Source organism: Macaca fascicularis, chromosome 2 (assembly GCF_037993035.2).
Source record: "Macaca fascicularis isolate 582-1 chromosome 2, T2T-MFA8v1.1".
In the NCBI taxonomy this organism is placed as follows: Eukaryota; Metazoa; Chordata; class Mammalia; order Primates; family Cercopithecidae; genus Macaca; species Macaca fascicularis.
In genome coordinates this window covers 109,865,166-109,890,355 of record NC_088376.1, presented here as the reverse complement: position 1 = coordinate 109,890,355, position 25,190 = coordinate 109,865,166, and the positions used below count along the sequence as shown (strand labels likewise).

Sequence of the window (25,190 nt, the reverse complement as noted above, 5' to 3'; positions counted from 1 at the left end):
AAACCCTGGAGGGGCATCACATTTTGCGGTTCCCTTGCGTGGCTCTGCCTCTGGGTGACAGTACTGGTGGGCAGTGGGCTGCAGAGGGATGGGGGGGACATGAGTCCATCTCAGAAGGCTATAGATGGAGGTGGGTCTACAAGTGTCCATTCCCCATCCAGCCCTGATAGAGGAGATGCAGCTCCAGGACAGACTGGCGACCACACCTGCCCAGTGTGCTTTAGGGCAGGGCAGTCACCTCCCAGCTCGCTTTGCTCCAGGGAACAGGATTCTTATAGCCACCGGCCAGGCCTGTTCTGGGGATATGGTCAGTTGAACTCCACCCCGCACCCCGACTAAAGCTGCAGTGCAGCAGCCTCACCTTGGCTGAGGGGGAGTCACTCATGATGCAGGTCAGCACTCTGACTACATGGACTGCAATGGCGTCTGTGTCTTGGTCCAGGACCTTGGGGTTGGGAGGGGCCGTCAGGAGAGGCAGGGGCCAGGGTGTCACAGCTGGCAGCCCCCTGCAGTAAAAAAGGTGCAGAGCCAAGCACCCCAAGGCATGTGGCATGTGCTAGATCAGCAACTCTGTTGGAGCACCAGACCTTCTACTCCTTGCCCCAACTGCTGTGACCCTATCATGACCTAGGGCCCTCTCTGAGCAGCTCAGCAAGACCCAGTCTAACAAAGGCTGGGAAGGGCCTCACTGGGACAGATTAATGGTGGACACTCTCACTGCACCGTCCAGTCCCCCTTTCTGTGGTGGAGTTAGGGCCCCACCCGCAACCTGTCTCCCTAAAGCTAGACACACGAGTACAGACAGGCCAGCAAGTGCCCCATCACCCGCAGTGATTGACAGGGGTCAGAGATTCAGGGACAATCAATCACAGGGTGTTAGAACCAAAAGAACCTTCGAGACCTTTAAGTCCCACCTTGCCCCTTCCCCCTAGATCCAGGTGGGGACACTGAGGCTCAGCCTGGCTGAACCTGACAGCCAGAGGCATGCTGCTGCCTCTCCTGCCCCACCCTGAGGGGGTCAGGGTTTGGGAGGGCTTGGAGAGCTTCTCAGCAGGGACCAGGTCACATTTGGCTCCATGGGGCCTTTGGTCCCAACTTTGCCTGGCTCCCCAAGTGACCTCAGGCATCAGTCTTCCCCCTCCAGGCCTCAGTGTCCTCATCTGTAAAAACAGAGGGAAGTCACTTTGCCCTGCCTGCTTTGCAGATGAATAGACGTGCCAGCTCTCAGAAAATGACCATGTGCAGTGAACACATAGGGTTACCTCATGAAGACAGAGCCAGGGTAGGGGCTATGGAGGTTGGGGTCCACAGGTTGAGCCCCCAGAAAGGGTGCCCGCTGTGAAGCCGCCAGCTGACACCCTGCAGCTGCCTACAGCCCACATGCAAGGTGAGTCAGGGAGCGCATCATCAGGGGCTGGCTGGGGGCACCCAGTGACCTGCTGAGGGTGGGTGCAAGAATCTACAGAAAGAAATGGCACCATGAGGGAGACCCCCTTCTCTGTGACTACAGCCAAACCCTTGAGTGTCTGGGCTTCTGTCTCCCCTTCTGAGAAATGAGGTAGGTAGTTGAGTTTCGAAGGTTCCATCCCGCTTGGCACAGGCAGACCCCAACACCCAATCAAACACCAGGCAGGGGATAGACCACCTTCTGTCCTGTTCCCTAGGATGGGGACTTGGAAGGCAGGCAAGACAGCATGGAGGACCCACACCCATTGCTAGACCACACCAGGCCTTACACACATCCGCTCATTCCCCCAGCTATAGTGGAGAAAGCTTAAAGAGGAAGTCCCGGGGGTGTCTGAGCTGGTCAGGCCCAGGATGGTACCTTTTGGACATTGGGCTCAGTCAGTAACCGGGTAGCCAGGTCACTGTCCCCCTCAGGGGGCGCCCGGGCCTGCAGGTACAGCTGTGGGCAAGGGGGAGGCACAGGGTGGAGGAGGCAAAGAAGAGAGAGGAGGAAGATGGGAGAGGGTGGGGTTAGAGCAGGACCAGGAGCAGCTGCCAGGTGCCCTGCCTGGCACTAGGGAACAGTAGGGTGCTGAGCCCCCTGTGCCCTGCTCAGATGGGCAATCGGGGGGATGAGTGGGTGGGAGCAGACACTGCATCTGAAAGCAGTGGTGTGCTCCTCTAGCCCCTGTACTTGGGGCCAGGGAAAGGGAAACAAGGCGCCAGAGCAGCTCCCTTCCTTCCATAACAAGCCCCGCTTCCGTGGGGCACAGAGCTGTCCTGAGCCTCAAGCCCAGTCCTATAGAGGCCCCAAGGGACGGGCCCTTGTCCATGCCCCAGACCCTCCCACTGAACTGCAGGCCATCCCACCAGCTGCAAACAACTGACTCTGTCCAGCCCATGTTTGCTCAGCAGCAGCCTGGCACCTATGCATGTCTCCCCTAACCTCTGGCTTCCAGATCCTCACCCCCAGGCTGGGGCCTACCCACCTTGCTGTTCTGAATGAGCCGAGTGAGGTGTTCAAAGCAATTGTTGCTGAGGAAGGTGGCTTGCAGCACTGGCCGGTCTTCACATGCCAGCATCATGGGGATGGCATCTGTAGAAGTGTCAAGGGTCAAGCCCTGCTCAGACCCCTCTAGGCAGCCTTAAGCCTTCCTTTGTATGCTGCCCCATCCAGCCCTTCCATCATCACTTAGGCTTTTCCCTCATGATGCCCCTTCCCCAAGAGCCTGGGAGCCCATACCCACCGAGCATGCTGACCCGGAGGGTGACAAGGGCCTCTTCGGGGCCTGAGCTCAGACCAGCTGGCCAGTCGGCATTAAGGACATGGAAGTAGCTCTCAAGCAGGGCACGAAGCTCTGGGCCACGAGGAGGTGTGCGGCTGGCATGCAAGACATGGACTGCACCCACCAGTGCCTCTAGAGCCAGTGGTACTAGGTGGGGGTCTGGGGCTGGCCCATGGCTCCAGCCCCGCACCACACTCAGCAGGCCTTTCACAGAGCCGTCACTTACAGCCATCTGCCCGTTCTCCTGCAGGTGTGGACAGAGATGGGCAGTGGGCAAGGGGCTCACCCAGCAGATAGATGCTGAAAGAGCCGCTCTCTAGTCCACAGGCTCACCTCCCAGCCTACCTTTCCTCCAGCGAGGATGGCGCAGAAGAGGTGGATGAGACGCAACAGCAGTATGGGAGGCAAGTGGTCTGCATTCTGTAGGCTCTCTGGGTAGGGGGTTGTGGGCAGGGTAATGTCACCAAGGTTGCAGGGCTATGGACCCAGGGGGCTGCACAAGAGGTGGGTGCCCTGGGGTGGAGGGGAGAAGGAACTGGGCCAAGTAAAAGACCCAGTCTGAGTGATAAGACTGGGCTTTGCCCTGGGGGCATCTAAGGAGTTATGGCTGTATAGTAGAGGGTCTGAAAGGGACACAACCCTTCTCTGGGGGACTTAAGGGGGACACAGCCCAGCCCTGAGAGTCTAGCCAGCTTCCTAGATCCTCAAGCGCCAAAGTGAGGGCCCCAGCATGAGCACATCCTTCCTCTTCCCCGTGATGACCAGGGCTTAGTTTCTCAGATGCAAATCTCTTGCTCCCTCTGCCCCTGTGACGGTTGGTGCTTCCCATGCTGTGCTCTGGGGACTCTGCTGTATCTCCTGTACTGATGCCACCTCCCCCACGCCCATGCCTTTGCCTGGGACTTCTAGGGGCTTTCACAGCCTAATACGTAGGAGGCCCACCTGGCCCTGCGCCAGCAAAGCTGGACAGGATGCCAGGCCAGGGACTGAAACTCAGAGGGCAGAAGGGACCAGCCCTGGGTCACATGCCTGAGGGAGGAAGAAGAGTAGGGCTGGGGCTTGATTCCGGTTGGATGGGTGGGAGGCCCCCTTGGGGATGGGGCTTTTGAGGGGAGACCTGAGAATGCAGTTGGAGGGGAGAGGGCACAGCATGGGCTAAGACCCTGAGGTGGGGTCAGTGGTAGCAGTCTGGGAATGAGAGGAGAGAAGCGAGGCTGGGCAGCAGGACAAGTGGAGAGAAAGGCTGTGGGAGGAGTAGGATTTCATCTTGAGGGTGCCAGGTTGACATCAAGGGATACGATGGGAGGAGGAATAAAATCCAGTTTGTTTTAAAAAGAGCACCCAGGCTATGGGAAAATAAAGGCGGGGAGCTCCCTAGGGGTGCCTCCCCTCCTGGAGCTGCTGCCCCAACTCTAGATCCAGGCCCACAGCTCCATGGGGGCATCACTGAGACACTTAATATCCCAATAGGTCACCACCTTCTCACAACCCTGCCCACCTCTGTCCAGGCCATATCCCACCCTGAGCCTATCTAAAGTCCTGGCCAGTCTCCCTCCAATGAGAGAAGAGAGGGGACCCAGGGGAGAAGGGTCACTAGGGAGAACAGGTTCACAGGACCACCTGCGAACAGGCGGCCGCAGCTGTCCTGGGCATCGGATCCTCCAGCAGCCAGGGAGCAGGAGGTGGAGATACCTACTGTGTCTCCAGGATGGGTGGAGAGTGGGTGGAGGCTATGGGGACAAAGGGATTGGACCAGAGAGTTTTAAGATCAGAGTAGGGTACAAGTGGCTAGAAGGATTCAGGAGATGGGAGGGAAAGAGGATGAGAAATCTGGGTAGGCAGGTTGACCCCACCCCTCCACCTGATGGGATGCCCTCACTCCAGTCCAAGATGTCCTTTCTCTTCTCTCTGTCCCTAAACTCCTGCCTAGTCTTTGGTTCTCCCAGACCTGCATGCAGACACCACCAAGTGGTTCCTGTGTATGGCAGGATCAAGGAACTACAGGAAGGGGCCTAGGCTTGGGGGTGGGGCCAAGTGGGGGTAGGGGCGGGGCCTGACCTTGGAAGAAGGCACTGAATTCCTGGGGCAAAGCAGCAGGAGGGAACTTGTATTTGCTCTTCTCCTTGGAGCTGATGACTTCCCTGGGGGCAGTGAGGCCAAGTACATCAGCCCGGCTCTCATCACTCCCCGCTCTCACCCCTCCTTGGGCCCAGCACGGCCATCCTCTCCCCACCCTCCTCTGGGTTCCCTGCCTTTGGGCTGGGTCTCACCCACTGCGCTGGCGCCGCCAGGTCTGGTAAGGGTCAAAGAGGCCCTCGCAGAGAAGCAGAGCATGTAGGGCCACATTCTCCAACTGTGCCCCTTGGTCCTGGGGTGGTGGGCATCCTTTCAGCTGTAGGTGTGGGGAGAGAGGTTTAACCCTGCCATGGCTACCGCCTGCCTCCCTGCATGTACACTCTGCCCCCCAAGGTAGAGGCCACTTCACCTCCGCCACCAACTTGGTCAACAGCGCCAGCACTCGGGGCACTAGCACCTGGCCCCGGCCTGCCTCTATGTTCTCCAGGTTTCTGGGGGAGTCAATGAGGAGAGAGGTCACAATAATATACCATGCCCCTCCCTGCCCCCGTTCCCTCTGGCCCACAGTTCTAGGCCCCTGCTCATAGAGTGGATAACAGGGACACCTGCACAGAATGATGAAGAGCTTGAGCAGCAGGAGGGCTTGCTCCAGGTCGGCCTGGTGCAGCTGCTCGGCCAGCACATGCAGCGCATCCAGTGGTAGCAGCGGGACCTCTGCACCTGCCTCCTCTGGCCTGCAAGGAAAGGGGAGACATGGGTGCTGAGGACCCCTCAATCTCCCTGCTCTGTCCCTGCCGTCTGTGTAGATCCGGCCTCACCTTCGTGGCTCCAGAGAGGACAGTGAGATGCTCTTCTTGAAGGCACCTACGAAGGCCTTCAGCCACTGCTGCAGGTAACCCAGGTCCTTCTGTAGGCAGAGCAGGGGATCAGTGGTGGGGGGCAGAAGGGGTGCAATAAACAGGGCAGGGACAAGGGGATGTAGACAGAGGTGAAGAATGAATGGTGGTGGACACAGGGCATGGACAAGGGATTAAAGGCAGAGTGGTGGGTGTGGAGGAGGGGAGTAAGGGATGGGGGAGGGAGGGCAGGACATTGGAAGGTCAGCATCAGAGAGTTAGGTACATACTGACCACTCTTCCAGGCACCCCACTGCTTCTCTCAGCCTCCTAGTTTCTGCTCCCACCTCCCTAACGCCTGCAGTCCTAGGCAGGTCTGACACAGCCAGGGGAGGGGCGTAAGTGGGGTGTGGCTGTGGCCCACACTGGTGCTAGGGCTGGAGAAGGTGTCCCACACAGCAGCCACCCCCTACCAAGAGCCTTGGGCTGGATCCTCATCTGCCATCGTCACCCAGCCCAGCAGAAGGGGTTACCTTCAGTAACCTTAACTGTGTATCCCGGGACACATGTGTACCATTAGACAGGCAGACCCAGACATGTGCACATCCTCATGTGCAGCACTACCTTGCCCCGGGAACCTCCACCCACCCTCACTGGTTACCTGGACCCCAGGCCCCAGAGCTGGTTCCATGGGCAAGAGGGGCAGTGGCTAAGCCCAGGTCTAGGCGCTGCCAGGAAAACTTTGGTGTGAACGGGAAATGTCTCCTCCCGCCCCGGGGCTGGGGCAGGAAACGCAAAGTCACGGTGGGGGAGGGGGACCGCTTCCTCCCGGCAGACCGCAGGGATGTGGGGGGGCCGGGGCACCCTGGGCCCCAGTGAGAGAGGCTGCAAGCGACCTGGCCTGCGCTGAGGGTGGGACCTGTTACAGAGGGGTGGAGTCACCTATCCTGGGTGGGGCTTGTGGGCCAGAGACTAGTTTTACAAGCATGAGGTTGGCGCCTGGAAGAGCTCTTATCCAGGTGAGGGTTCTGATCCTGCTGCTTCAGTACCCTTCACTCAAGGCACCCACAGCTCCCTGACCTGTGCTCAAGGCCTTAGGCCATAGAGGTCGATGTAGAAGACTCAGCCATACCTTTGTCCCCCCAGCACGGCCATGTCCTGGCCACCTCATCTGGACCCTGCAGTTCTCTTTGCTCAGGAACACAGCTGATAAATCCTATCCTAGCCCGTATCTCCTCTAACCTCTAAGCCCCTCCCAGGGGATAGGGGTGGGTGGTGGCTTATACAGGAATTCCTCCAGGCTGGTGCCATCTGGAGCTCCCAACCAGCTGAGTCCTAGAGTTAGAGGTGGACAGGGGGAGCTAGAGTGGAAAAGGATGAAGAGGCAAGGGACACATCATGGTCAGTACTCAGCAGGCCTGAGGCTGCTCCCCAGGGGCCATGGACCTCATACCCAAGGACCTCCAGAACTATCTTTGGATGGATGGCTAATTTTTGCAGTCTATGGACCCAGACCATAGGGCAAGGCCTGAATGGTCCCAGGGCAAGAGGCCTGACCACAGCAGACCTGAGCCAGATCCCAAAAAAACCTAGGCAGAGCAGCCATCCACCCTGTGACTGGGGAACTCCCTGGTATATTTTAGTGCAGATCTGAAGACAACTCAGAGAGGTGCCAGGGCCACCATGGAGCAGACCCACACAACCATGACATTTTGCCTGTCAGTGACATTTATTGACCTCTCCACCCTCTCCTGCTGGCAGCCTCCTCCCGAACAATCAGCAAGGAGCCCAAAATACCCAGATCCCGAGACAGCAGAGGCGGCCAGGGGTCCTGGACCACTTCTTCTGAACCTCTCCCATTACAGATGGGGAAACAGGAGGCCCCATAGGGGATGCCTTATCTACTACTTTGCCTTCAGTGTACCTTTGAGGATGCTGAAAGCCAGACCTTAGTTCTAGGCCAGGACCACTCATGATTGCTAGCAAGCCAGCCCATGCAGACCATGTGACCCGATCCTTGCCTCAGTGGCCCCACAGAGACCGCTGGCTGCCTTCAAAAATGTCCCAATGCTGTCTTCCCCTCTTCTGCCCCTCAGTCAAGCCAGTCACTCAAAATGGGAGTCTTCCTGCCAGCTGCAGCTCTACTGAGCACCAGAAAGCCCCACATTTGACTATGTCTAACCCCTCCCCATAAAGGCTCGACTGCTGAGCCTGGCATTCCAGGCTGCTGGTCCAACCAGGACCTGCTTCTCCGGCTTCCACCTCTCCCCATCTGTGGTTCACATCCTCTTGTCCAGGCCTCTGCCCACCCTATGCCCTACTGCCTTGTGTAACTTGGGCTTGTAGTACTTGAGCAGGAACCTCCCACCCTCCTGGTGGCCATCACCTTGATCAGCCTTCCCAGGATAGGGGTGGGTCCCTCAATCTCTACATACTCCTGCTTTCTGTCCCCAGAACCACAGCCTTGGCCTGTCCAGTCCTGTAAACTTTCAGCAGATTGGGCTGAGCTGGGTTCAGGGCTGGGGCAATCAAGACAGCCTTCAGGGGCTCTGAAAGGGGATGAGGAGGTCTCCAAGGCACAGTATTAGGCAGGGGTGGGGTGGCTGCCTGTCCTGCCTCCCTGGGTCTTACCTTTTCTCCCTGGAAGGCCTCAGGCCAACTCTGGCCTAGGCCCCATGGCTTGAGACTGCGATGTGTCGGGGTATGGGAGTCCCTCAGGGAGCCAGGGTCAGAAGGCAGAGAATGTCAGGGGATGGAAGCATAGTAGCAGTGCTGCATGTGAAGGCCCAGGGCCTGGGAGGGGTGGCCGTGATGCTCAGGCTTCCCATGCCCCTCTCAGAGCCTCTGCCTTGGTCAGTTGTGCCAGCTCTGAGCAGGAACATGGGTCAGGGACAGTCCAGCCCCTCGCTCCCACCTAACTGGGTCAGAGCCCCAACCCTGTCCCCCACTGAGGGCAGGCTGCGAGCAGCTACACCTGCCAAGCCCTCTCCAGGGCCCATAGGTAAGTGATGCCCAGGTCCTGCAGCAGGGGAGAAGGTTGTGGGAATGGGGAAGGCCGGTGTCCCTGGGAAGAGGGGGTCTCATGGTCGCCTCCACAGAGACCCCAACTTATGCCCAACTAGCTGTGAGGGCACTTGAGAGTGCTGGGGGTGAGGGGCTCCTGAGGGCTGCTTAGGCTCAAACAGTCCCTGGCTGCGCATGGAACTGAGACTCCTCTGGAATTCTGAAGTAACCCGGAGGGCTGAGGGCTGGTGGTTGTGACACTGGTGGGGAGTACAGGGAGTACACCTTGTTTGCCAAGGTGACAGGGATCACTGAGCTGCCTGACACCATGCTGCTCCCAGACCCTGCCTGACGTACCCCAAGTCCAGCGCACAGTGGGCCTCGAGTAGACATCCGTCACCATCGCCTGATCAGCCAGTCACATGCCCTATCACAAGCTCACATCTGAGGCCCTGTGTGGGTGGTGCCCACCTCACCTCCAGCCTCCACATCCCAAACCTGCAAGATGCCCGGGCCCAAGGGCGTGACTCGCTGTCTATACCCCCACAGGTCTGCCTGTGCTTTGCTCTTGTTTGCTCTGCTGGAATGCCCCCATCAGCGGCATCAGCACCCTTTGTAAGACCTATTCCTGTCTGGTGCCTCTCACGAACCAAATCAGTGGTGAGCACGTGGGTTCTGGAGTCCAGTCCCCATTCTAACTCTCGGTGGCTTGTTACCTAACATTCACCTCTTTAAAACCATCCCTTTGCTTCATGGGTAAAAGTTCTCCAGCCATACCTACCCAACTCGAGGTCAGGGTAAGGTGAGTGGAGCTCCAGATCCAGGGGCTCTGGACTGCCCAAGCTCCCTGAATTCCAGGCAACAACCCTCAGCCCCCACTGTGAGTGACAGTAAGAGGCATTAATAGACCCCAGGGAAGAGCTAGGAGCAGGAAGGGAGAGAAGAACACAGCTCAAGAGTGGGTGACTCCTCTCAGTCAGAGCTGCCTGGGTGGTAGTAAGCACTCCATCTTCAGGGACAGACAAGCAGAAGTGGGACAGGGTGGGGTCTGTGTGGAATAGCCTATCTCAGGCCTAGGGGGTCCCCCAATTCAGTATCCGGATGGGGAGGGCAATGTCAAGCTAAATGTGACTTCTGGCTACATCACCAGGACTGGAGGTCAGGCTTGGAGGATGTTAGGCCATGGGATGAAGCAGGAAGATGGGACTTTGCTGGGGCAGGGACAACTGAGGATAGTGGTTTGAGTGCCTGGGTGGCTGGGCCAGTCTCTCCCCCTTACCTGGAGAGGGGGTGCTGAAAGGGTGGACCTTCTGATCTCCATGACACCCACCCTGCCCCAGGGCCTGACCATCCCCTTGTACTATATATATATATATATATATATTTTTTTTTTTTTTTAAAGCAAGGAAAGCATAGATTTATTGAAATGAAATCACACTCCACAGAATGGAAACAGGCTCAAGCAAGCGGCTCAAGAGCCGACCACCCCCTTTTACTATCACTATGGAAAATGGCAATCTCCTTCCAGGGTCCCCATAGACCCATAGTAACTGACCCTGTTTCTTCGGGGACCCCACACTTCCCCATCAGCTCCCCAGTTGTCATAACAACCCCAGGAATGACCAGTGGCCACCCAAGCCTGGGCTGTGTGCTCATCTCTCTGTCACTACAGACCCTCCTCCTTCAGGCGCCTTGGTAATAGAGGCAGGGGACCAAGCATCAAGGAAGTGATTCCACCTTCCATTTACCCATTTCAGGAAGGTAAACTGAGGCCCAAAAAGGAATATGACCAGATAAAGTACCAGGGGGAGTGGAGGGCCTGACCAGGCTTCTAAGAGGCAGTAGACATCAGTTAGGGAGAGGGAACTGGGGGAAGTGTGGGCAGGACGGGGTTGCCTCCAGCCTGACCTAACCTTCCTGGACCCCTCTGAGGCCTCAGTGGCATAGCTGGACAGGTCAGCTTCTGCTCCCTCCTGTCACCTGAGGGTTTGTTCTGCCCTGACCTTTGTGACCCTGAGTGCCCTTCCATATTCAGTGCCCCCTCACTCTGTGACCCCATTCACTGGGGGGGTTGCTGAACATCACTGCTGCTCCTGCCTGAACAGGGACCACTCATCTGCATGCTATGTGGCATTAACTTTTATGGGCTGCCCAACCGCCAGCCTGTCAGGTGCTGTCCCCAGTCCCCCAAGACTCCCCTGTCCTTCTTATGCCTTCCCTGGGGGAGCTCTGGTGGGCTTGGAGTCCTCTGGATGAGCCCCCACTGTCCACCAGGCCTGCTTGACTAGCTCTGCCCTACCCCAACTCCTGACAATTTGCTTCTTGTCTCACTGCTCCTGCTGTTCCTTCCTCTCGGCCCTCAAAGCCCAAACTCAGCCTCCTCTGGGGTAACTTCCTGACTGGTCACTGCTATGGGACCCACCCTTCAGCTAATACCCAAGGAGCACCTACTACATGTGAGGTTTGACAATCGTGGTAGGACCCTGCGTTGGTTTCCCCACCAGGGCCCTAAGGAGCTCCAACTGAGTGAGGTCCTGGGGTGCTCTGACTCTTCCCTCTTCCCTCAGCGGCCACCCACAGCCCCCTCCCTCACTATGAGGCCCCCAGTTGAGCCGGGCCCACAGGGAGAGGGGGTGGTGGGTCTAAACCTGGGGTCTTTAAGGAAGAGGAAGGGCAGGAAGGAGTTACTCCCCCCTCTCCATCCCCACCCAGACCCACAACTGGGGAAACAGGTTTGCCAGCTGATGTCAGCTCTCACAGCTGAAGGGAGGGGTGCAGGTGTTGCTGGCTGGGTGGCTGGCCAACTAAAGGGTCTCTAAACACCCACTTTCAGCTCCGCCCCTTACCTTGCACTCCCCCTCCCCAAGCACACACACAATAGGTCCCTAACAGGACTCAAAGTTGCATAGCACTAGTCCTCCCTGGATTGGGGGTTCCAGGAGCAGGAGCAGGCGGGCAGGAAGGCGAGCTGGGAGGTTGGCCCTAGCTTCCTCTTCCCAGGCAGCCTGGCCCCGCCTGGCTCCTGAGTTTGCTGTCACATCCTGGATTTGTTTGCCTGGCCCCAGACTGCCCTCTGCCTGCTCAGGCTTCCAAAGCTACAACCTGCCAGCCTATGTTCCATATCTGCCCTGTGAGGTGAGGAGCTCCTGGAGCGGGAGGCTCAGCACAGATATGAGCCATAACCACCTCCTGAGGGGATGGGGGCTGGCCATGTACAGAGCTCAGCTAGATGGGGCATCAGGAGGCAACCATGCTGGAGTTACTGTCCTGGGAGATACCAAGACACTCCCAGCAGCCTGCCACCCGACCTGAAGACCTGTCATTAACATCTCTCACACTCATCACCTGGTTTAAGTCCCCTTTACCTGCCCATGCACCTAGAACCTGCCCATAGCTATGGGGCAGTCAGAGGGAGGACTAGGGGTAGGCTTCTCTTCAAATCCTCTGCTCCTTCACAACCACTGGGGATGGAGGCAGAGAAGCTGGGGCGAGGGGACCCAATGGGGCCAGGGAAACAGGAGCCTTCTCTGGTCTGGACCAGCTATAATGGCTACCTCTCCACAGAGTCTAGGAAGCCCCTGAGGTCAGGGCTGTGTAATTTTTTTTTTTTTTTTTTGAGACAGAGTCTGTCACCAGGCTGGAGTGCAGTGGTGCAATCTCGGCTCACTGCAACCTCCGCCTCCCTGGTTCAAGCAATTCTATAGGCATGCGCCACCATGTCCAGCTAATTTTTGTATTTTAGTAGAGACGGGGGTTTCACCATGTTGGCCAGCATGGTCTCGATCTCCTGACCTTGTGATCTGCCCACCTCGGCCTCCCAAAGTGCTGGGATTACAGGTGTGAGCCAGCACGCCCGGCCAGGGCTGCCCGGCCAGGGCTGTGTCAATCTTACAGGCGGGAAGCAGAGGCTCAGAAGTCGAGTTTGATCTGAGTTATACCTAAGAGGGACTCTACTCCATGCCTGGCCTCCTGCCGGGGGCATGGACCTCTCACAACCTGAGTGGACTGAAGAGGCTGTGGTCCTTCTGGCCTGGACTCCAGGTTGGTGGAACACAGTGGGCCAGCCTCCTCATGGAGGGCCAGCGCGTCTGAGCATGAATTCCCCCCACTGACAAACTGTTCAGGGCACACAATGGTCTATTGTGCCCAGGGCACACCTGAGCCAGGAGCATGATGCCAGGCAGGTGCAAGGAGGGAGGTGCTGGGTGAAGGGGAAGGGAGCGTTACCCTGGGATCCCTCCCTGCTGTGGGTGCAGAAGGAAAATGGGGGACTATGTGTGTGAGACGGTGTGAGTGACACCAGGTTCTCAGCTGATGGGACACCCAGGTCAGAGTCACTCCCCTCACCTTCTGAGACCACCTGAAGTTTTCTCTGAGTCGGGTGGGGAGCTCAGGAGGAAAGGGCCTCCCTCCAACCTTTTCAGACATCCTTCAGGGAATCAACGCCCCACCCTCACCCTGGGCATCCAGAGCAAAACCTTTTCTTCTGCTCCTAGAAAGGTCCTGGGTCCACCCCTCAGAATGGGGGCAGGGTGGGTCGTTTCAAGTCAGGGAGGAGCTTATCGCAGCCTGTCTGCTGGGGGTGTGGGGGGATGCAACTCAAGAAGGACCTGAAGTGGGAGCATTCCCCTTCCACACACCTCCCTACGTCAGCCCACACACCCCCCCTACGTTGGCCCACACCCCCAGACCCGTTGGCCACGACCACCCAATCGGGCTGCGCCCAAGGGAGAGGCAGCCCATATACAAATTGAGTCCCCCTCCCCCTAGCCTCCTGGTCAGTCTCCAGGTCTCTCCAGGCCTCAGTTTCCCCATTTGTAAAAAGGCGAAGAAGCGTCCGGCCGCCTCGGCCCAGGCCACTCTCCTCTAGCAAGAAAGACTCAGGCTGCACGGTCCTGCTTGGGGGGTGGGTTGCTGTGAAGTGCACGACCGCGAGGCATAAGTGCCAGAGGCACCCGACGGGCTGGGGGCACACACGTGTGTGCGGAGCCGTTGCATGCCCTTCGCGCGCGCGCGGCTACGAGGCCCCAGCGGCGCTGGGCGCAGGTGCAGCAGGCGCGGGACGCGGGAAGCTGGGGGCACCGCGGGTGCGGATGCGGATGCGGATGCGGATGCGGGGCGGGCTCACCTGCGCGTAGTAGAGCAGCCACAACTCGTAGAGCCGCTCCGAGGCGGCCATGGCCCGGCCCGGCTCCAGCCCTGTTGCGCGCCACCTGTCGCCGCCTCCTCCGCGCCGCCCGCCGGTTGCCCTCGGCCAGGCCCATGGGCGGAGGGCGTCACTCCGGGGCGGAGCGGCGTGGTACTACTGGGGAAGTCTGCGGCTGTGGCCTCCGCGGCGCTGAGCCACCCAAGTCTGCTCGCTCCTCCTCCTTCTTACTGCCGGCCGCCGCCCGGCTTCCTGCACTTCGCTGCAGTCACCGCCGCCCCGCCTCTCCCGGGACCGTGTAAAGGGCTGAGAGCCTCGCAGGAGGAGGGGCCTATGGGCCTGGCGGCCCGGGCGGGTGCCCCGCCGCCCCGCCGCCCCGCCCCGCCCCACCAGTGCCATTGGAAGGGCTAGCCTGAGCCTCCCGGACGAGGGTCGGGGTGAGGAATTTCAGACTTCTCCAGGGTCTGAATCCGCCCAGGACGCTGCTGGCCTGACTGCAGTTGCCGCCATTCAGGGAAGGGGCGGCGGGCCGCGTGGGGGTGGCGAGGGTCCTTCAACAATAATGACCACCATTGGCCGGGCGCGGTGGCTCACGCCTGTAATCCCAGCACTTTGGGCGGCCAAGGCGGGCGGATCACGAGGTCAGGAGATCGAGACCATCCTGGCTAACGCGGTGAAACCCCGTCTCTACTAAAAATACAAAATATTAGCCGGGCGTAGTGGCGGGCACCTGTAGTCCCAGCTACTTGGGAGGCTGAGGCAGGAGAATGGTGTGAACCCGGAAGGCGGAGCTTGCAGTGAGCCGAGATTGCACCACTGCACACCAGCCTGGGCCACAGAGCGAGACTCCGTTTCAAAAAAAAAAAACAACGGCGGCTCAAGCCTGTAATCCCAGCACTTTGGGAGGCCGAGACGGGCGGATCACGAGGTCAGGAGATCGAGACCATCTTGGCTAACACAGTGAAACCCCGTCTCTACTAAAAATACAAAAACTTAGCCGGGGGAGGTGGCCGGCGCCTGTAGTCCCAGCTACTCCGGAGGCTGAGGCAGGAGAATGGCGTGAACCCGGGAGGCGGAGCTTGCAGTGAGCTGAGATCCGGCCACTGCACTCCAGCCTGGGTGACAGAGCGAGACTCCGTCTCAAAACAAAACAAAACAAAACAAATAAACAAAAAAAAGCCACACACACACACACACACACACACACACACACACACACCCACCAATAATCACCACTACCACCATGACGACCCCTTGTAGCGCTTATCAAATGCCAGGTGCTACTCTGTCGCTTTATGGGAAGACCAAAACGCAACTTTTGAGCTCTAGCTGTTTGTGGAGTGTGATGGTGGGAAGTTAGCAGCAGGACTAGCCTGAAATACCTTCGGGGCCGCGGTGCCCTCCCAGATCCCAGAGAGGCTTAGACCTAGACCGTTCCCACGGGTCCCCCTCCCTTCTCCAGGAAGCCTTCCCAAACGCTCCAGTGGAGGGGTTCCCCCCACTCCCCAACTCCAGGGCCCAGAACTTGCTTCACATATGTTGTTTCTTTAACCTCAAGAGGTGGGTGCTTCATGGCTCTGTTTTTTGTTTGTTTGTTTGTTTTTGAGACACTGTCGCCCAGGCTGGAGTGCAGTGACGTGATCTCGGCTCACTGCAACGTTCGCCTCCCGGGTTCACACCATTCTGCCTCAGCCTCCTGAGTCACTGGGACTATAGGCGCGTGCCACCAGGTCCAGCTAATTTTTTGTATTTTTAGTAGAGACGGGGTTCCACCGTGTTAGCCAGGATGGTTTGGATCTCCTGACCTCATGATCCACCCGCCTTGGCCTCCCAAAGTGCTGGGATTACAGGTGTGAGCCACCGCACCCGGCCAGCTCTGTTTTACAGATGGAGAAACTGAGGCCCAGGTTGGCCAAATGAGGACCACCTGGGCATGCCCAGACTGTGAGGTGAGGGCATGGGGAAAGGGGCACAGGATGATGGTAGGAGGGACCCAACCCCTGGTGGGTCAGGTCCCCAGGGATCAGGCCCTTTGTTGGGGCTGGGGAGAAGTTTGCTGGGCCCAGAGAGGTGCTATTGGTTCCAGGAGTTGACCAGTCTGGAGACTCCTAGGCCTTGGGTGGCCAAGAGAACAGAGACCCTGTCCTGTTTTGTTCTCCTAGCTTCTTGGTCCATGCCTCCAGTCTGGACTTTTGTCCTGCTCCATCCATCATAGCTCTGAGCTGGGGTTTCCTGAGCACCTCCAACCTGCATGCCAGGCCTTGGCAGAGCAACCCATCCACTACAGGAAAGAAGGCTTAGTGAGGACAAGACGGTTAGTGAAGGGAGGGCTAGACCTGTGGTCTGTGGCCCAAGGGCCTCTGAAGGGAGTTGGAAGGGGAAGAGTGGATGTCCACCTGCAGCTAGCTTGGGAAGGGAGGCCTCAGGGAGGGAACAGCCTAAGAGGCTAGTTGTCCCCTGGCAGTGGAGGCAGGGGGAGGCATGGTCTCCTATTCCCAAGTGGGGGGGTGTGTGGCTTTGGGGACCCCCACATACTGAAAGAATATCTCGACTTCAGCTGAAGTGGTCTCTCGGTTATCAGGACACTCTAGTTCATGCAGGAAAGAAGACTCTGGCAGCTTCTGCTGGGGAGCCATGAATCTTGTGGTGACTTGCAGTCAAGGCCAAACCAAGACTTTCTAAGCTGGGGATTGGGGGCAGTCCTTGAGGCCCACTGGACCCAGGTTGGGGTTTGCTCTTCCCCGGGAAAGGTAACTTGACCCTGAGGACGTTGCTGCTGCAGGAGGGGATGGGAGTGAGAGGGGATCATCTTTGCGTCCAGAGGGAAACAGCCATACAGTCAGGTCCCTCACTGTACAGGCTTTTGTCTGAGCTGACAGTGGTCACAGAGGGGCTTAGGGGCACTTGTCAGGTGAGTCTGGGGAGCCACTGACAGCGGTAGAGGTGTGAGGCATATCTTATATTAGGGTGGGATTGAAGTGGAGGGTCAGGAAAGGCTTTTTTTTTTTTTTTTTGAGACGGAGTCTTGCTCTGCCGCCAGGCTGGAGTGCAGTGGCACGATCTTGGCTCACTGCAACCTCCGCCTCCCTGGTTCAAGCGATTCTCCTGCCTCAGCCTCCTGAGTAGCTGGGATTACAGGCACGCGCCACCATGACCAGTTAATTTTTGTATTTTTAGTAGAGACGGGGTTTCACCATGTTGGCCAGGATGGTCTCCATCTCCTGATCTCGTGGTCCGCCCGCCTCGGCCTCCCAAAGTGCAGGGATTACGGGCGTAAGCCACTGCGCCCGGCCCAGGGAAGGTTTCCTGAAGGCATTCGAGCCTTGTCAGGTCAAGTGGACAAGGATGGGTCAGGGCATTCCAAGACGCCAGCATGGAGTGATTAGTGTGATTAGTGCTTAGGCAAAACCGGAGCGATCGACGCACTCCTTTCACCTTCTCTCGGGTCTGAATTCCACTTGCTGCTCTTTGACTGATCAGCATTGGATAAATCGAGCCTTAGCTTTTTTTTTTTTTTTTTTTTTTTTTTTGCTGGCTCCCCACCCACTAGGCAAGTTGCCCGGAAGAATAAGGGCGGGGTGGGGCGGGGCAGGGCGAGGCGGGGCGGGCTCTTCCATAATACCCCCGCATTGATTGGCTTTCAGGACCTTCCAGTCTCTCATTCTCGTCCTTGGATTGGCCGCGAGACATTTATCCGCTGTCCTTAGGCCTGCGCGATGCAAGACGAGAGAAAGGGAGGGGCGTCGGCGGGCAAGATGGAGGCGACTACGGCCGGTGTGGGCCGGCTAGAGGAAGAGGCGTTGCGGCGAAAGGAACGGCTGAAGGCCCTACGGGAGAAAACCGGCCGCAAGGTGAGAAATGTGGAGTGAGGGTCGTCGTTGAGGCGATTCGGGGTCCGGGTCGGGCTTGAGGAGAGCGGAGGGCTAATAAGGAAAGACGGCTGTCGAGGACGCGCATGCGCGGGCGGTAACGCATGCGCAAGAAGACGGCGCCCTCCCACGATGTCTGGGGCTGCTTGGCGTGGGAATCCTCTGGCGCTGGTGCGGTCGTCGCGCATGCGCGGGGGTGGGTAAGGCAGTGGTCAGCCATCCGTAGTCTATCTGACTCCTGCTTCCCGAGTGTTGCTCGTGTAGGTGTCTAGGTTGCCTGTAGGTTCGGATACTTGTTGGGTTAGGCGTGATTTGTTCCGTTTATCGATGGCCTAGCTGGTCTTTAACCCCTGCCTTCGATTCTGAGTCAGACAGACTCCCCAGTCCGGCAGCACTCCTTGGACAGGGCAGCAAGTGACAGCAATGGGTACACAGCCGGAGTCGTTGCGTGCAAAAATCAAAAAGAGGCCGGGCGCGGTGGCTCACGCCTGTAATCCCAGTACTTTAGGAGGCCGAGGCAGGCGGATCATTTGAGGTTAGTAGTTGGAGACCAGCCTGGGTAACACGGCGAAACCCCGCCCCTACTAAAAATACAAAAATTAGCAGGGCGTGGTGGCTGGCGCCTGTAGTCCCAGCTACTCGGGAGGCTGAGGCAGGAGAATGGCGTGAACCCAGGAGGCGGAGCTTGCAGTGAGCCGAGATCCTGCCACTGCACTCCAGCCTGGGCGACAGAGCGAGACTTTGTCTCAAAAAAAAAAAAAAAGAAAGAAAAGATCTATTTCTAACTTAGTAACTTAGGGTGGGCTTTAGAAATTGGGAACGAGGGCCGGGCACAATGGCTCGTGCCTGTAGTCCCGCATTTTGGGAGGCCCAGGCGGGCGGATCACCTGAGTTCAGGAGTTTGAGATCAGCCTGATCTACATGGTGAAACCCCGGTTCTACTGAAAATACAAAAATTAGCCAGGTGTGGTGGCAGGCACCTGTAATCCCAGTTACTTGGGAGGCTGAGGCAGGAGGATCGCTTGAACTGGGAGGCAGAGATCGCGCCGCTGCACTCCAGCCCAGGTTACAGAATGAGACTGGTCTCAAAAAAAGAAAAAAAAAAAAAAAAAGGGAAAAAAGAAGAGGGCGTTAGTTCTTCCTTTAGGGATGGGCTTACTAGCCTATTAGTTGCCATATTCGAAAGCAGTTTTCCTTGCTGTCGTTTAACACCAAATGAAAAGTTCCATTTCTATTTTGTTCATCTTTCCAACGTAATGGAGAGGAAGAATTATTCTGAAGTTCACTACCTGTGTGCAAACCCTAGTTTGCTTTTTACTTGGACTTGGGACACGTTGCTTCATCTCTCTGAGTCCGGGTTTCTTCATGTCTCCAGTGGGGAATGACAGTCCCTACACGTTCGTTCTCATTGGGTTATTGTGAGATCTGATGGGATAATCTGTGTGAAAGGGCTGTAGAGACAGACCAGTGAGGGCCATAGTTGTTGGTTCTGTTGTCAGATGGGTGAAAGCGGTGTCTTTCAGTGTATGAAGTACAAAGAATGTTAAACAGCTAGACCTGTCAGAGATGGGAGGGCACTTCCCACTTTCCAACTGAAAAAACAGGTTGGACAGTGTGACCCCTGTTTTCCTTACTGCATGGCAGTCTGGGGTCCTGTGTGAAACTGAAAAGGGAAGTAATAGAGAGTGAAAGCTGGCTAGAGTGGCTTCTGCTTTTGTTGGCTGCCTGTCGAACATAACAGACATCCCCTAAATTGCCTGTCCCAGAGAAGCTCAAGCCTCAGCCTTTCAAACAATGGCTAGTCCACCTGAGCTGTTTGCTTGAATTTAGGGCTCAGGTTATTGGGGCCAGGTTTGAAGTCGGAATGCAAAGGACAAAATAGCATCCACAAGGCCCATTGCCAGGGAAGGACGTGCTAGATCATCAGGAGAACTGGCCTTTAAAGAGGGATTCTCTCAGAGGGCTGGAAATATGGCCTGATTGTTATTTTTTCTGTGTTTTAAAATTGTGGGAAAATACACATACAATATACCATTTTAACCATTTTTAATGTATAATTCAATGTCCAGAACATTTTCATCATCCCAAACTCTGTACCTGTTAAACAATAACTCTCCATTTCCCCTTTCCCCAGCCCCTGGCAATCACTGTTCTACTTCCTATCTCTGAATTTGACTACTCTAGGTACCTCATATAATCAAATCATACAGTATTTATCCTACTGTGACTGGCTTATTTTACTTAGCATGTCTTCATACTTCATCCATGTTGTACCATGTGTCAGAATCTCAGTCCTTTTTTTTTTTTTTTTGAGACGGAGTCTCGCTCTGTCGCCCAGGCTGGAGGGCAGTGGCCGGATCTTGGCTCACTGCAAGCTCCGCCTCCCGGGTTCACGCCATTCTCCTGCCTCAGCCTCCCGAGTAGCTGGGACTACAGGCGCCCGCCACCTCGCCCGGCTAGTTTTTTTGTATTTTTTAGTAGAGATGGGGTTTCACCGTGTTAGCCAGGATGGTCTCGATCTCCTGACCTCGTGATCCACCCGTCTCGGCCTCCCAAAGTGCTGGGATTACAGGCTTGAGCCACCACGCCCGGCCAATCTCAGTCCTTTTTAAAGGCTGAATAATATTCCGTTGTGTATACCATATTTTGTTTAGTTGGGTTGCTTCTATGTTTTGCCTGTTGTGAATAACGCTGCTATAAACATGGGAGTACGAGGCCAGGTGCGGTGGCTCACTCCTGTAATCCCAGCACTTTGGGAAGCTGAGGTGGGCGGATCACGAAGTCAGGAGATTGAGACCATCCTGGCTAACACAGTGACACCGTCACTATTAAAAATACAAAAAATTAGCCGGGCGTGGTGGTGGGTGCCTGTAGTCCCAGCTGCTTGGGAGGCTGAGGCAGGAGAATGGCATGAACCCGGGAGGCGGAGCTTGCAGTGAGCCAAGATCCCACCACTCATGCCAGCCTGGGCGACAGAGCGAGACTCCATCTAAAAAAAAAAGAAAAAACATGGGATTACAGATACCTGTTTGAGTATCTACTGCTTTGAATTCTTTTGGGTATGTAGCCAGAAGTGGAATTACTGGATCACATGGTAAATATTTTTTTTTTTTTTTGAAATGGAGTTTCACTCTTGTTCCCCGGGCTGGAATGCAGTGGTGCAATCTCAGCTCACTGCAATCTCCACCTCCTGGGTTCAAGCAATTCTGCTGTCTCAGCCTCTCAAGTAGCTGGGATTAATATATATATATTTTTTTGAGACAGAGTTTCGCTCTTGTTGCCCAGGCTGGAGTGCAATGCCAGGATCTTGGCTCACTGCAACTTCCACCTCCCAGGTTCAAGTGATTCTCCTGCCTCAGCCTCCCCAGTAGCTGGCATTATGCTGCCATGCCCTGCTAATTTTTGTATTTTAGTAGAGACGGGGTTTCACCATGTTGGTCAGGCTGGTCTCGAACTCCTGACCTCAGGTGATCCACCCACCTCAGCCTTCCAAAGTGCTGGGATTACAGGTGTGAGCCACCACACCCGGCCTTTTTTTTTTTTTTAATTCGGGTGATGTCAGGTGAGGAGAAGAGAGATCAGTCTCAAATCTGTCTTTTCGACAAACTAAAATTGAGGGTTTATATAGCAGGGAGAGGAATGTAACTATGTGTAGGGAAAACAGCCGGATCATATCATAATTCTCTGTTTAGCTTTTTGAGGAAACACCATAGTGTTTTCAGTGGTGGCTGCACCATTTACATTCCAGCAGCAGTGTGCAAGGCTTCCAGTTTCTCCACATCCTCCCCAACAGTTATTATTTCCTTCTCTTTAATTTTCTTTTCTTTTTTTTTTAAGGAGTCAGGAGTCTCACTGTGTTGCCCCAGGCCGGTCTTGAACTCCTGGGTTCAAATGATCCTCCTGCCTTGGCCTCCAAAAATGCTAGGATTACAAGTGTGAGCCACCAAGCCCAGCCATCTTCTTTTTTTGCTTTTTTAATTATAGCCATCCTAATGGGTGTGAGATGATGATATCCCATTGTGGTTTTGATTTGCATTTCCCCAATGGTGAGTGATGTTGAACATTCTTTCATATGCTTGTTTGCCATTTGTATATATATTTTCTTTGAAGAAGTATCCAGGTTCCCTTTGCCCATTTTTTTTTTTTTTTTTGAGATGGAATCTCACTCTGTCGCCCAGGCTGGAGTGCAGTGGCGCGGTCTCGGCTCACTGCCAGCCCTGCCTCCCGGATTCAAACCATTCTCCTGCCTCAGCCTCCCGAGTAGCTGGGACTACAGGCGCCCACCACCGTGCCCAGCTAATTTTTTGTATTTTTAATAGAGACGGGGTTTCACTGTGTTAGCCAGGATGGTCTCGATCTCTTGACCTTGTGATCTGCCTGCCTCGGCCTCCCAAAGTGCTGAGATTACAGGCGTGAGCCACCGTGCCCAGCCGCCCATATTTTTAATTGGGCTCTTTTTCTTGTTATTGAGTTGTCATTGAATTGTTCATATATTCTGGATATTAAATCGTTATTAGAGATGAGATTAGTGATATTTTTTTCCCATTCTCTGGATTTTCTGTTCATTCTCTTGGTAGTGTCATTTTTTTTTAAATTAGTTTTTTGTAGAGATGGGGGTCTCACTGTGTTTCCCAAGCTGGTCTCAAACTCCTGGCCTCAAGCGGTCCTCCTGCTTTGGCCTCCCAAAGTGTTGAGATTACAGGTGTGAACCACCACACCTGGTGGATAGTCTCATTTGCTGCACAAAGACTTTAAAATTTGATGAAGTTGAATTTATCTGTTTTTTATTTTGTTGCATGTATTTTTAGTGTCATATTTAATCCCTACAGTTTTTTGAGTGATTTTTTTTATTAAGGTGAATGCCTGGGGACAGAACAGGTAAGGGTCTAAACTTTTAGTTGATTTTCCAGCCTATGGCCCTTTCTGCGGGACCTTTTAAGTGGGGAGTCAGGGGAGGAAGTATGACTGCCTGCTGTGGCCACATAGAACCCCTCGAGTCCCCTCCCTCAGAGAGGAAGTGGCTTCACATTTTTAGTTCAGGTTTCTGATGTGACAACAGACTCCAGGATTGAGCATCTCCTCTGCCTGCACTTGGCAAGCACCTGTCTGCCCCATGAGGATGGCATCTTGCTGGTTTCCTAGCACTCAGTGGCAGGTCCTTCGTTGAGTTTTTACTGTGTGCATGGTTTTGCTGGAGGCCTTAGGAATTTCAGGCATGCAGTTGGTTTTCCTCACAGTTTTATCTTTCTTCCTAACTCTCACCAGACTATAAACTCATAATTTACTGATATTATGACAAATCAGGGTCCTGAGATTGTGGCAGATGGAGAGAGACAAGATTAGGGGTTGCAATGTTTCCGTATGTTATTCTATGCAAAGCTTGTTGTAGTCAAGCAGCTGTAGTTTTACAAAGTCTTCCTGGTCAGCCCACTTGATGCCACTTATTAGTGAGGGGAGCAAGGCAAGAGGCTGAGAAAAGCTGGGATGTCCAAAGCCGATGAGGGGAAGTGATGTCTCTTGGATTCCAGCCCATGCAAGACCCGCTGTGGGAAGGGGATTCTGTAGAGGACACAGCACTGCCTGAAGCAGCATCTTGTAGGTCAGCCCGTTCCCGTTGACAGGTGGAAAGACAGTACTGCTGGGTTCATTTTCGGGGAAGGCCAGGCAGAGCCTAGGGAAGCTTCATGGGAAGGCAGCGTGGAACTTGAGCTGAGCCATGGAGGGTGGAAGGTGGGGAGAAGGTCATTGAGGTAGCTGGAAAGAAGAGTGTTCCCAGGGAGCATTTTAGAGGTGGGAACATGCAGGTGCATAGAGGTAAGAATGGAGATGCTCCAGGGAGTTTGACAGCAAGCACTTGGCAGTGATTGGGGCAGGGTTACAGTCTGAAAGTGCTGGACTGGGGTACTCTAGTAGCCAAGTTTTACAAGAGCCAGGGTTTCCAGCAGGGATGGTAGCCAGCCTGGGCACACTTTTCTGTATTGTATTTGAACCTCATTTCCTGATGCTCATCCAGAAGTTCCAGGCTAGGTGAGTAGGTGAACAGTTCAAGGCTGTGTGGATGAAACTCTGGCATCTCTTTACAGTGCTGTCGGGTAGGGCAGTGTGAGGCCACTCTGTCCTCCTTTGACCTCTTCCTCAGCAGCCAAATGGAGGCTCTCTAAGGGTGATTAACTTGGCATAAACATTTGCCCCTTGGCTGTCAGCTTTCCTGAGCATTTGCCCTGAATTGGGCTGTCTCTTGCTGCCCTGAGACAGGGAGACTGGCTGTCTGGCTGACCAGCCCTTGGGACTGAGATCTGGCTGTCAGGTTGCAGGTTCTAGGCAACCAGCAATTCCTGGTTGTCACCTGGCTCTAGAGATTAGAGCAGCAGTGTTGCTCAGTAGAACTTTGTGCAGTGATAGTGTTCTAATGTGCACTGTCTAGTACTGTAGCCATGGGCCACCTGTGACTTTCAAGCCCTTGAAATGTGGCTACTGGCCAGGCATAGTAGCTCATGCCTATTATCCAGGGGTGTCCAATCTTTTATCTTCCCTGGGCCACCCTGGAAGAAGAAGAATGGTCTTGGGCCACACATAAAATACACTAACACTAACAACAACTGATGAACTTAAAAAAAAAAAACAAAAAATATCTCCTGATGTTTTAAGAAAGTTTACAAATTTGTGTTGGGCTGCATTCGAAGCAGTCCTGGGACTTGGGCTGTGGGTTGTACAAGCTTGCTATAATCCCAGCATTTTGGGAGGTGGAGGCAGGAGGATCACTTGAGTCCAGGAGTTCGACACCAGCCTGGGCAATATGACCCAGGAGTTTGAGACCAGCCTGGGCAATATGACAAATCCCCATCTCCACAGAAAATACAAAAAATTAACCTGGAATGGTGTCGTGCACCTGTAGTTCCAGCTGCTTGGGAGATTGAGGGAGGAGAATCACTTCAGCCTGGCAGGGGCAGAGGTTGCAATGAGCTGAGATCGTGTCACTGCACTCCAGCCTAGGCAACACTGTGAGATCCTGTCTCAAAAAAAAAAAAAAAAGAAATGTGGCTACTGTGACATTTAATCTTAGTTCACATTTAAACAGCCACACTTGACTCGTGATTGCCTTATTGGATGGTGCATCTCTGGAGGACTTGCTCCCTTCAGCCTGACTTACAAGAAGCTGTGTCTGTACCTGAGCTCCAGTTGTTGAGAGCGAAGGGGCAGGTGGAAACCCAGATGACCATCAGATCAGCCTTGGGAGCCCAAAGCTGGGCAGAGGGCTTGGAAGTTGGCCATCTTCATGGCTGGTATCTCCATCAGATGCTGATTTGGGGCCATCTGTGTATGTACCCTGTGGAGTTAAGTGCTGGTGATTCAGAGTGGTATAGTTGTGATTTACACACTCAAGAAATGGGAGTGCGGGCCGGGTGTGGTGACTCACGCCTGTAATCCCAGCACTTTGGGAGGCCAAGGTGGGCAGATCACTTGAGCTCAGGAGTTCAAGACCAGCATGGGCAACATAACAAGACCCCATCTCTACAAATAAAAATAA

General features: G+C 55.2%; 2 protein-coding genes across 12 annotated transcripts in view; one reads left to right on the top strand and one right to left on the bottom strand.

Moving 5' to 3' along the window:
- The window catches only part of NBEAL2 (neurobeachin like 2), a 29,427-nt gene extending 15,402 nt beyond the window's left edge, over positions 1-14,025 (bottom strand). For 4 of the 10 annotated variants that reach the window (XR_010584711.1, XR_012431080.1, XM_005546936.4 and 1 more), the window contains exons 1-11: positions 13,776-14,025; positions 5,627-5,715; positions 5,414-5,542; positions 5,218-5,299; positions 5,003-5,124; positions 4,791-4,873; positions 3,078-3,163; positions 2,694-2,976; positions 2,436-2,542; positions 1,826-1,906; positions 362-445 (exon numbers count right to left, since the gene is read on the bottom strand). Coding sequence is in view for 8 of the 10 variants with exons in the window: in XM_005546936.4 (XP_005546993.3) it covers positions 362-445; positions 1,826-1,906; positions 2,436-2,542; positions 2,694-2,976; positions 3,078-3,163; positions 4,791-4,873; positions 5,003-5,124; positions 5,218-5,299; positions 5,414-5,542; positions 5,627-5,715; positions 13,776-13,826 (1,197 nt within the window). In the remaining 2 variants the exon portion in view is untranslated. Of the gene's footprint in view, positions 1-361; positions 507-1,825; positions 1,907-2,435; positions 2,543-2,693; positions 2,977-3,077; positions 3,164-4,790; positions 4,874-5,002; positions 5,125-5,217; positions 5,300-5,413; positions 5,543-5,626; positions 5,716-5,938; positions 5,984-6,305; positions 6,394-13,775 lie in introns of those variants that run through there. The other 6 variants (XM_005546938.4, XM_065539426.1, XM_065539424.1 and 3 more) reach the window with 5 other exon arrangements.
- Positions 14,026-17,492: 3,467 nt separating this feature from the next.
- The window catches only part of CCDC12 (coiled-coil domain containing 12), a 55,489-nt gene continuing 47,791 nt past the window's right edge, over positions 17,493-25,190 (top strand). For both annotated transcript variants that reach the window (XR_012431091.1, XM_015445796.3), the window contains exon 1: positions 17,493-17,644. Coding sequence is in view for 1 of the 2 variants with exons in the window: in XM_015445796.3 (XP_015301282.1) it covers positions 17,510-17,644 (135 nt within the window). In the remaining variant the exon portion in view is untranslated. The remainder of the gene's footprint in view (positions 17,645-25,190) is intronic.